The following is a 12,742-nucleotide window of genomic DNA, read 5'->3' on the forward strand; positions in this document are numbered from 1 at the left end:
CATGTGAGAGGCTGCTAAAAGGGTGTGTCAGTCTCTGTGGTCATTCTCTCAATGCCTGGGGAATAGCTCAGAGGTCTGTTGAGAGACACTATGATTACTGAATGTAAGTGCTGGGCTAAAGCCTTCTGTTTGGTGAGACGGACATTAGGTCTTCCCAATCTGAGAGAGGGAATCATTTTGTTTAGTTAGAGCCAGACAGCCCAGGATTTACATTATTTTTGTGTTGCTAATAAAACTAGCTGCGGATACTTGTACCAAGGACCAGGACTGCCGTACTACTAATTGGCTGCTGCATGACAAGTGCAACCCCAGGAGTCAGCACACCCTGGTTTTGCAACAATGTTCCTATCACTATTGTACACATAAATCCCACAAAAACAATGCTGTTTTGTGAAATAACACTCCCAATTGTTGCTCAATGCATTTATATTCATGGTCAAGATGGGGGTGCCTGCATGCAGACATTAGTTGTCGGGGGTTTCCCTTGTTGAGTGCAGGCTATGGCATGAATGTGCCTTATTCACCCACATGGGAAGGTATATTTAGAGGTCACACCTTTCTAGGTGGCCACACAGCATTATTTTTGCAGAGTTCCATTTTCTCACTGAATTATGCCAAAAGTTAATTGTTGTACTTTTTTGGGGAGAACTGGAGTTCAAACCTTGATAACTTCTTTTCCACGCAGCCCTTATTCATTGTTTTCTGTACAGTACAGTATGTTGGGGCCATGAACACTGGTTCTAGTCAATGTGATGGCTGCAGAATGTATCATAAATACATTGCCCCCCCTATTTGCATGCATACCAGCATTTTGTAACTCCAGTACATGCAGCAATACTTACCGACCAGCATAGCTCTTGTCGTATAGAGCTGCCCAGCAACACATGTACTTCTGGGTTTATGCCCCAGGAGCCCTAATGCTCAGGGGCAGCCATCAGCCCAATGCTGGGCATTGCCTATTGGCCATAAGCTCCGTGAAATGTAACTTAATGATACTGCATATGACTAGTATATATAGGATTCTATAAGGACTGCTCTCTGACATCTACGGACCTTTTTCATGTGTATAGGAATGTATATGTTTTGCAGTAAACCTGAGATCTTACTGCATTTTACCCTTTGATACATACTGCTTAATAAAAGAGAGGTATTTAGCTCATTAGCCATAACTCTCCAGTCTCTTTGTGACCTCTGGTGACAAAGAAGAGCCATGCGTGTAGCTATAGTGGGTGCCAGCAGCCATTACTATGGGACCCAGATGCTTCCAGGTCAGAAAGTTGTCAACCAGTTTCTAGAATTTCTCGCTAAGAACTCTGTGGCATAATGTGTACTGGGGGCACTACAATGTGGCATAATGTGTACTGGGGGCACTACAATGTAGCATAATGTGTACTAGTATCACTACAATGTGGCATAATGTGTACTAGTGTCACTACAATGTGGCATAATATGTACTGGGGCACTACAATGTGACATACTGGGGGCACTACAATGTGGCATAATGTGTACTGGCAGCACTACAATGTAGCATAATAAGTACTGGGGCACTACAATGTGACATACTGGGGGCACTACATTGTGGAATAATGTGTACTGGCACCACTACAATGTGGATTAATGTGACATACAGTACTGGCAGCACTACAATGTGGCATAATGTGACATACTGGCAGCACTACATTGTGGCATAATATGTACTGCCAGCACTACAATGTTGCATAATATGTACTGGGGCACTACAATGTGAAATACTGGGGGCACTACAATGTGGAATAATGTGTACTGGCAGCACTACAATGTGGATTAATGTGACATACAGTACTGGCAGCACTACAGTGTGGCATAATGTGACATACTGGGGCACTATATTGTGGCATAATATGTACTGGGACACTACAATGTGACATACTGGGGGCGCTACAATGTGGAATAATGTGTACTGGCAGCACTACAATGTGGCATAATGTGTACTGGCAGCACTAAAATGTAGCATAATACGTACTGGGGCACTACAATGTGATATACTGAGGGCACTACATTGCGCATAATATGTACTGGGGCACTACAATGTGACATACTGGGGGCACTACAATGTGGAATAATGTGTACTGGCAGCACTACAATGTGGCATAATATGGACTGGGGCACTACAATGTGACATACTGGGGGCACTACAATATGGAATAATGTGTACTGGCAGCACTACAATGTGGCATAATATGTACAGGCAGCAGTACAATGTGGCATAATGTGTACTAGGAGCTCTGTGTGAATTAGGGCACTACTACTGGGCAAACAATAGGGCATAACATTAACTAGGACACTACTACAGATGTGTCCTCATACTCTTACCCTCAACATGCCATGTGGCATGATATGCCTGGCACGTGTGAGCAATGTATTTAATCTTTCTTGCTCGAATGTGCATTTTAGTCACAATGTGATGTGACAAAACCGCTTCACAAAACTGCACAAATGAATTTGATCTGTAACACTTGTATATCTGGGTGTGACTGAGTCTGAATCTGTACAAAAGAACTTGCATGAAACACTGCATCGTAGTACTTCATATACAGATTCACACTCAGTGGTGAGTAAGATGCACATTCCAGCAATAATGAAGTGAAAAAGACGCTCGGCGCAGAGTCACACTGGATATGGGGCACCAGGAAGGGCTGCTTGGCATGATTGCAGAAATAGTGTAGTAGTATTTAGGGCACTACTATGGGCATAAAAGTAATTAGGGCACTACTATGGGCATAACATACCTAGGGCACTACTATGGGGCATAACATTAACTACAGTACTACTATGGGCATAAAATAACTAGGGCACTACTATGGGCATAACATAACTAGGGCACTACTACGTGCATAAAAGTAATTAGAGCACTACTATGGACATAAAATGAACTATGGCACTAGAATGGGGAATAACATTAACTACGGTACTACTTTGGGGCATAAATTGAACTAGGGCACTACTATAGGACAAAACATTACCTAGGGCACTACTTTGGGGCACACAATTAATTAGGTCAGTACTATAAGGCCTAAAATAAACGAGGGCACTACTATGGTGCATAAAAGTAACTAGGGCACTACTATGGGGCAAACAATGAATTAGGGTACTACTATAGGGCATATAATGAACTTGGGCACTACTATGGGGCAAACAATGAATTAGGGCACTACTATAGGGCATATAATGAACTTGGGCACTACTATGGGGCAAACAATGAATTAGGGTACTACTATAGGGCATATAATGAACTAGGGCACTACTATGGGGCAAACAATGAATTAGGGTACTACTATAGGGCATATAATGAACTTGGGCACTACTATGGTTCACTAAATGAATTAGGGCACTAGAATGGGGCATAACATTAACTACGGTATTACTATGGGGAATACAATGAACTAGGGCACTACTATAGGGCAAAACATTACCTAGGGCACTACTTTGGGGTACACAATTAATTAGGTCAGTACTATAAGGCCTAAAATAAATGAGGGCACTACTATGGTGCATAAAATTAACTAGGGCACTACTATGGTGCAAACAATGAATTAGGGTACTACTATAGGGCATATAATGAACTTGGGCACTACTATGGTTCACTAAATGAATTAGGGCACTAGAATGGGGCATAACATTAAGTAGAGCACTACTATTGGGCATAAAAGTAATTAGAGCACTACTATGGACATAAAATGAACTATGGCACTAGAATGGGGAATAACATTAACTACGGTACTACTTTGGGGCATAAATTGAACTAGGACACTACTATAGGGCAAAACATTACCTAGGGCACTACTTTGGGGCACACAATTAATTAGGTCAGTACTATAAGGCCTAAAATAAACGAGGGCACTACTATGGTGCATAAAAGTAACTAGGGCACTACTATGGGGCAAACAATGAATTAGGGTACTACTATAGGGCATATAATGAACTTGGGCACTACTATGGGGCAAACAATGAATTAGGGCACTACTATAGGGCATATAATGAACTTGGGCACTACTATGGGGCAAACAATGAATTAGGGTACTACTATAGGGCATATAATGAACTAGGGCACTACTATGGGGCAAACAATGAATTAGGGTACTACTATAGGGCATATAATGAACTTGGGCACTACTATGGTTCACTAAATGAATTAGGGCACTAGAATGGGGCATAACATTAACTACGGTATTACTATGGGGAATACAATGAACTACGGTATTACTATGGGGAATACAATGAACTACGGTATTACTATGGGGAATACAATGAACTACGGTATTACTATGGGGAATACAATGAACTACGGTATTACTATGGGGAATACAATGAACTACGGTATTACTATGGGGAATACAATGAACTACGGTATTACTATGGGGAATACAATGAACTACGGTATTACTATGGGGAATACAATGAACTACGGTATTACTATGGGGAATACAATGAACTACGGTATTACTATGGGGAATACAATGAACTACGGTATTACTATGGGGAATACAATGAACTACGGTATTACTATGGGGAATACAATGAACTACGGTATTACTATGGGGAATACAATGAACTACGGTATTACTATGGGGAATACAATGAACTACGGTATTACTATGGGGAATACAATGAACTACGGTATTACTATGGGGAATACAATGAACTACGGTATTACTATGGGGAATACAATGAACTACGGTATTACTATGGGGAATACAATGAACTACGGTATTACTATGGGGAATACAATGAACTACTGCTGCTGCTAAGAGAGTTTCTCTCTAGAAGCATTGAGGCAGGGGCCCACACATTTCTGGCTATGCCCCTGGCACTTACCATATGCTTTTGGTGGAATGTCAGCGCTCATTGTTGCTAGCAGGGTCTGGTTGAAGTCAGACAAGTCAAACAGACCATATGGGGCTAATCAGCTTTATACAAGGCTCAGGGAATGGAGAAACCAGGGATTTAAATTCAGCCTATGAGGATAGGGCTGGGGTGGAGCTTAGCTTTTCGATGCTGGACACACCGGGCTGGTCTAATAGTCAGTTGGACTGTATAAGTCAGTTAGTGCTAGTGGTTGCCCAGAGGAACCTGTTTTGCTTTGTGGAAGTTGTCCTAACGGATAAAGCAGTCTGTTATATTCAAAAATGTTGAATATTCTCCATACTATAGGGAAGCTATATCAAGTCATGGAGAAAGATTATGTGGAGATGTTACACACAGCATCTGCCATTTAAAAGACTACTAGATAAATTACAGAAGCTGATCAGTTGCTTTGGTTAACTTCTCCAGTTGATCCCTCTGAGGTTTGATACATATCCCCCTTTTTCTGTTTGACAGTGGATTGAGGAAGGACAACATTTTTAGAAATGTTTTTGAAGCTCTTCCATCCCCGCGAGCATCAACGACTCTTTTTTTTTAAGTCTGCAGGATATATTTTTTCGATTGAGCCATAACTTGCATGGTGAAGAGTGATATCTAACGGTAGATGGGTCCATCTGTCTCCCTTACAACTAGAGATGTGCGCTGACCCCCGTGTTTTGGTTCTGGAAAACCACCCTCAAGTGTTTTGGTTTTGGTTTTCGATATGGTTTTGTGTTTGGTTTTGGTTTTTCAAAACCACCCTCAAGTGTTTTGGTCTTGGTTTTCGATATGGCTTTTTTTTTTTTTTTACTATTAAAAAGTTTTTAAAAACAGCTAAAATCATGTCATTTATGCAATTCAAAACCCAAAATTAAAATTTAAAATCCAAATTCCGAACCGTGAAAAGATCAGAACCGTGACTCGGATTTATCCGGATTCACGAAATTCGGAATTCGGGTGGATTCGGATTTGTGGAGAACCGAACCACACATCCCCAGTAATAACAAATGAGTAACAAAGAGATCCTTATAGCTTTTCCAAAACAGGTCGCTTAATATTGGATCAGCACCAATTTTCCCTCTAAATTTAGTAATCACGAAAGGAAAAAGCTCTGACAGCGGCAAATTTATTTATTTGTTTTTTTGATACAATTTCGCTTGTTACTGTATCCTTGTTCTGCAAAGCAAGAACAGCTCATTCAATTCATGAAAAAGTTAACTAGATTTGCGGTAACTATTATTAAGGTTTGGTTCATAGTTTAGATCAAATTAGTGAATAAACAGAGACAATGCTAAATAGTTTTCTATAAGTTAGAAGCTCACTAACTAGGGCTGGGAGAATGACAGGGAACCCAGTCACATAGTATCAACTTTTTTAAAAAGTTTTTTGTGCAAGACAGAGTGAAATATTCGCCTTTTAATGATAATACAGGTGCTTGCGCATAAATTAAAAGCCCGTTACTTTAACACAAGTAGAAGTACAGCGACCTTCAAAAAGCTGGAAAAATCATAAACAGCTGAACATTATATTTCTACTCATAAGTCACTTGCAAATATGTCTTTAAGATAATCCGTGTAATGTTGTATGTTCAGGTCAAAGGCATTCGCCGTAACAAGAAATGTGGAGGATTCAGCCGCAGCAAAAATGACTCCAGTCGTAGCAGCTGGAACGGAACCAAATGTACTGAAACAGACCTTTAATCCAAGAGACTTGCCAGTGGGGGACACAGCGAGGACGAAGGTAAAGAGAATTCACTATCAGCCCAGAAATATGCTCTACCCAGCTGGGATTTGCTTTGTCTCAGATAAAAAATACAGACTCCTGCTTTTTTCAAGCTCGCCTGCAGTTAATCATATGTATATTGCATAGGATCTGGACAACTAGTGTTTATTATCATTATTATTATTTTTATTATTATTATTATTATTATTATTATTACTATTATTATTATTAGCATTATTATTATTATTATTATTATTATTATTAGTATTATCATTATTATTATTATTATTATTACTATTATTATCATTATTATTATTATTATTATTATTATTATTTTAAAATCACACAAAAAGAAAAATACTGTATAAAATGTTTTTACTGTGATTATTCAACATGTCCAGGTGATTTATAATTGATAGCAGTAGAGACGACCTTCCTTGCTCATGGTGATGAAATTCAGGAGTAAGCAACAGCAATAGACACTGTCCCTGGGGCACTGATTTATAAAATAATATATTTTATTTTCATACATAATCTGATTACATGGGACTGAAGAGAAATCGCTGCCTGCTGCTACCTCAGAATCCTGCTGGCTGGTTCTATGTAAATACAGTACGTGTTTCGTCTAAAGCATGGTCGCATTGCAAAATGTGATCATATCACCGGAATGTCTCACCCGGCACATGCAGGAACAGGGGCTCCGAAAGGAACTCGCCTCTGCGATGTGCCAGGAGAGCTTCCGGGGGGTGATACACATGCACAGTCCCGCTACCTGCGCATGCACGGCCGCCATTGCCGGGGAGGGTTCTGAAGGACCCCTCCGCCGGTTAATATAGGCTACAGCGGCTATCGCCATCTTCAGATAACATTACCTGCAGGGGCCAATATCCAGAATGCATCACTTTCTGGATGTTGGTAAGTTTGGCAGCAGCGCATCCCCCATAAAAACCCAAGGTGGATGCGGCCGCCAACGGGATGGAGGGATCGCAGTAGGTATGTCCTTCATACATCCGGGGGAAACTTGATATTGGTGGTTAACCCCCGAAAACGGATGTTTTTGGGGATATAGCCGCAAATATAGAATGACAGCTGGGCCCCTAGAGCTCTGTCCAAACAAAGTGAAATGTGTTAGCGCAGGTGACAGCATTCGCTAAGTAACTTTAACAAACTGACGGCACACAAGATATTCTGACCCTAGGGGGTAATTCATAAGAAGATACATTGGGCCTGATTCAGACCCACTCGCGAGCGGCTGTCGCAAGTGGGTCGATGTTATGGACTGAGCATGCGCACGACGGAGGGAGCTCCGTCGTGCGCATGCGCCAGACGCGACGAGCGAAGGAAAGTCCTTCGCTCGTTGTGTCCGATCAAAGGGGGCGTGCTGTCAATGTTGATTGACAGCACGCCCCCTTTGGTGGGCGTGCCGGGGGCGTGCCTCCCTGACGGGGGCGTTCCCACGGGAACGCCTCCCGTCAGAAGCCGGCCCACTGACATCACTAGTGATGTCAGTGGGAGTGATTTTGGCTCTGATAGAGCCAAAATCACTCCGGAGCTTGCGGTTGAAAACCTCAACCGCAGGCTCCGGCTCGCAAATTCGATGGTCGCGATGGTCTCGACCATCGCGACCATCACAATGCACGCTCGTATAGCCTGTGGGTGGTGACCCACAGCTATACGATCGTCCAGGAGGACGCTCCATGAAAATGGAGCCCGGCCCTCATTCAGAGCGTTCGCTCTGCTCAGAGCGTACGGCTCTGAATGAGGGCCATTGTCTTTACAGATGTAGTGCATCATCATTATTGAAGGACAGAACTTTCATATTTCAAGTGTACTAAGGCAAATATCTATTTGTATCTATACAAGTGTTTAAGGCAGAAATACTTTTGTTTTTTTATTATTTCTTTTAGATGTCTTTTGGGGGAGTAGGTATTCCCCCTACATTTAATCTGCGCTATAAAATCAGATTTCAAGTCTCTATCACACCACTATGAACCAGCCCACAGACAAAACCAATAGGGAATATTTTCCCCAAAGCTGAAATTATGTGTAAAATGAAAAATAAGGATATGATGAAAAAACCTGTAGGCACAACTTGAGACAATACAGCTTATAAATACTGATGGACACAGCGATTCAACTGAATTTCAGTAACCCTTGAATTACTATGGTACTATTAATTTGACAAAATTAGCTAATTAGTTTATATACTGTAGGCTGGAGAGTCAGACAACCCCACTGACAAAGCAGTGGTCACCAGTGGTAACCAGAGAAGGGCGAGGGTTGGGTTTAAAAGTTCCTGCACTTCCCCTAGGGGCCGGTGACATGGGGCTATAACAATTATTAGAACTTGTTAAGGCCAGGAGGCCTCAGTACTCTCCTTCACTGCCAGTCTTTTCCAAGTGTTCAATTAAGTTTTTCAGATTTGGAAATGCTTTAATAGAATAAAGTTTAAAAATTGTGGGTATATATATATATATATATATATATATACAGTCAGGTCCATAAATATTGGGACATTGACAGAATTTTCAGATTTTGGCCTCTATTCACCACCACAATGGTTTTGAAATGAAACAAACAAGATGTGCTTTACCTGCAGACTTTCAGATTTAATTTGAGGGTAATTACATCCAAATCGGGTGAACGTTGTAGGAATTACAACAGTTTCAATATGTGCCTCCCACTTTTTAAGGGGCCAAAAGTAATGGGACTATCAACTCAAAAGCTATTTCATGGACAGGTGTGGGCTATTCCCTCGTTATTTCATTATCAGTTAAGCAGGTAAAAGGTCTGGAGTTGATTCTAGGTGTGACATTTGCATTTGGAATCAGTTGCTGTCAACTCTCAATATGAGATCCAAAGAGCTGTCACTATCAGCGAAGCACGCCATCATTAGGCTGCAAAATCAAAACAAACCCATCAGAGAGATAGCAAAAACATTAGGTGTGACCAAATCAACTGTTTGGAACATTCCTAAAAAGAAAGAACGCATCGGAGAGCTCAGCAACACCAAAAGACCTGGAAGACCATGGAAAACAACTGTGGTGGATGACAAAATAATTATTTCCCTGGTGAAGAAAAACCCCTTCACAACAGTTGGCCAAATCAAGAACACTCTCCAGGAGGTAGATGTATATGTGTCAAAGTCAACAATCAAGAGAAGACTTCACAAGAGTGAATATAGAGGGTTCACCACAAGATGCAAACCATTGGTGAGCCACAAAAACAGGAAGACCAGATTAGAGTTTGCCAAACAACATCTAAAAAGCCATTACAGTTCTGGAACAACATCCTATTGACAGATGAGACAAAGATCAACTTGTACCAGAGTGATGAGAAGAGAAGAGAAGGAAAGGAACTGCTCATGATCCAAAACATACCACCTCATCAGTGAAGTATGGTGGTGGTAGTGTCATGGCGTGGGCATGTATGGCTGCCAATGGAACTGCTTCCCTTGTATTTATTGATGATGTGACTGCTGACAAAAGCAGCAGAATGAATTCTGAAGTGTTTCGGGCAATATTATATGCTCATATTCAGTCAAATGCTTCAGAACTCATTGGACAGCACTTCACAGTGCAGATGGACAATGACCCGAAGCATACTGCAAAAGCAACCAAAGAGTTTTTTAAGGCTAAAAAGTGGAATGTTATGCAATGGCCAAGTCAATCCCCTGACCTGAATCCGATTGAGCATGCATTTCACTTGATGAAGACAAAACTGAAGGGAAAATGCCCCAAGAACAAGCAGGAACTGAAGACATTTGCAGTAGAGGCCTGGCAGAGCATCACCAGGGATGAAACCCAGCGTCTGGTGATGTCTATGCGTTTCAGACTTCAGGCTGTAATTGCCTGCAAAGGATTTGCAACAAAGTATTAAAAAGTGAAAGTTAGATTTAGGATTGTTTAGTTTGTCCCATTACTATTGGCCCCTTAAAAAGCGGGAAGCACATATAGAAACCGTTGTAATTCCTACACCGTTCACCTGATTTGGATGTAATTACCCTCAAATTAAATCTGAAAGTCTGCAGTTAAATCACATCTTGTTTGTTTCATTTCAAAGCCATTGTGGTGGTGAATAGAGGCCAAAATCTGAAAATTCTGTCAATGTCCCAATATTTATGGACCTGACTGTATATATATATATATATATATATATATATATATATATATATATATATATATAATTTTTTTTCTTTAATACTCAGGCATGTTAGAGACTCCAGCCCATTATACAGAGACCACTGGTGTGTCAGGGGTTTCAATCCTATTGATTGTTCTGGTCCCCAAAGCCCAAGACTGGTTAGGAAGGGCATGGGTGCTGTTTTTTTTGTATCCATCCACCCCATTCACATAGCGACACCAATCCTCTGCTGACCAACCTGGGGCTAGCTGTCAGTACTATCAAGAACCCCACCCTTGTGGTCTCCCTGTCATAGTGGGAATTCTGCGGTTCGGAGGCTTTACTTACTGAATGCAGATTAGACGCACAATTTCCCGGTACTTTTAATGATCTAGGGGAGGGTCCCACAAGTACTTGAATTTTCCACCTCCTTTGAGGTCCTATAAATCTGGTTTTATGAAATACTTTCAAGATCCCCTTATAATAAGACTAGGGAGATGGATGGCTTTATGACTAGGGAGATGGTTGCTAGGATGGACAGATCTGGCCACTGGGTGCTTCCTCTAGGACGAGGCCATTTTTATTTGTCGTCTTTGAAGTCTGAATACACCCAAACAGTCCTACTGGATCATTCGTGGACATCACATTCCTTTTATGGAAAATGAGTGGGGGGGATGTGGCCAGCATGTGAATACCCAATTAAACTGTCATTATAGATATAAAGACCGTGTACCAATCAATTTGGAAAATTAATGTTAGCTGTTGCAGCTCCGCACATTTATAGCACTGTAAAGTAAAAGATAGGTAGAATTACTTGTTTAATTAATTGACTTTTATGTTAGTTTCGTCTTGTCATCTTATTGCAAATGATATGAAATTTGGAAACATTTATTGTAGACTTTGAGAACTCGGAGAGCAGCAGGTGGTGATTTAATGCCGCTGTGGACAACATGTAGCTCTAACAAAGATTTGCTTTAAAGTTTTTAGAACATATTTTCAATCAATCTCCATGAAGGAAACCACCATTTTTCTCCAGAGAATAATAACAGACTTGAGAGGAACTAGAGGCTGAAAAGCACTTAGCGAAACTCCTAGTTCACGAACACAAAAACACAAAGTATCAGCGGGGAACCCGAAGGTGTATTTTATAAGAAGCATTTCATTTAAAAGTAGGGTATTTCATTCAAAACATATTAAGTGGTGCATTGATACCTTCACATAATGACATATTTATTCCATCATTTCACAGGGAAAGTTTCCAGTAAAACTTCTCAGCCAAGAGAGGTACTACTGGCCCGGACGGACGCGACGACAGCCGCAGTCATCGGATTTTTCCGTGTGCAGTAGGACCAGTCATTTTGGGTTTCAGGTGTGCTTGGAGAAAAAATGTCTGTCTGCCGCTTTCGTGCGGAATTGCCCCCTCTATCACATCATTGGAGACCATTCTGTCAAACTGATTTTCAAGCCAGGTAATAAATTAAGATTTATTTCAGATTACTTTAATTCACCTACATGTATATACAGATGTGTCCACATACATCTAGCCTCCTTACACTTTGAACAGCCCTTCTAGCGGCGTCGTGCCATGGCGCGACTAGGTAACGCTGAGCGTCTTTACATGTGACTTATATTCTGTGTGTACTGCGGCTGTATCTACATGCGGAATGCAACATTAGTGTCACAGCCGCTGTCATTGCTTTGCCAATAAGATGCATTTGTAGGGAAAAAGATGCACAAACAGATGCTCAGCACTAACTATCTATCTATCTATCTATCTATCTATCTATATATCTATCTATCTCATATTTATCTATCTATCTCTCTATCTATCTCATATTTATCTATCTACCTATCTATCTATCTATCTATCTATCTATCTATCTCATATTTATCTATCTATCTCATATTTATCTATCTATCTATCTCATATCTATCTATCTCATATTTATCTATCTATCTCATATCTATCTATCTATCTATCTATCTCATATTTATCTATCTCATATCTCTCTATTTA

General features: G+C 40.8%; 1 protein-coding gene across 1 annotated transcript in view; it reads left to right on the forward strand.

Annotated features, from left to right (window-relative positions):
• The window catches only part of LOC148501691 (vitellogenin-1-like), a 170,358-nt gene that overhangs the window by 104,831 nt on the left and 52,785 nt on the right, over window positions 1-12,742 (forward strand). Inside the window, 2 exon segments of the mRNA XM_088450072.1 lie at window positions 6,474-6,621; window positions 11,975-12,194. Coding sequence (XP_088306198.1) covers window positions 6,474-6,621; window positions 11,975-12,194 — 368 coding nt within the window.

This window comes from Taudactylus pleione, unplaced genomic scaffold (assembly GCF_031769625.1).
Source record: "Taudactylus pleione unplaced genomic scaffold, aTauple2 ptg000506l, whole genome shotgun sequence".
In the NCBI taxonomy this organism is placed as follows: Eukaryota; Metazoa; Chordata; class Amphibia; order Anura; family Myobatrachidae; genus Taudactylus; species Taudactylus pleione.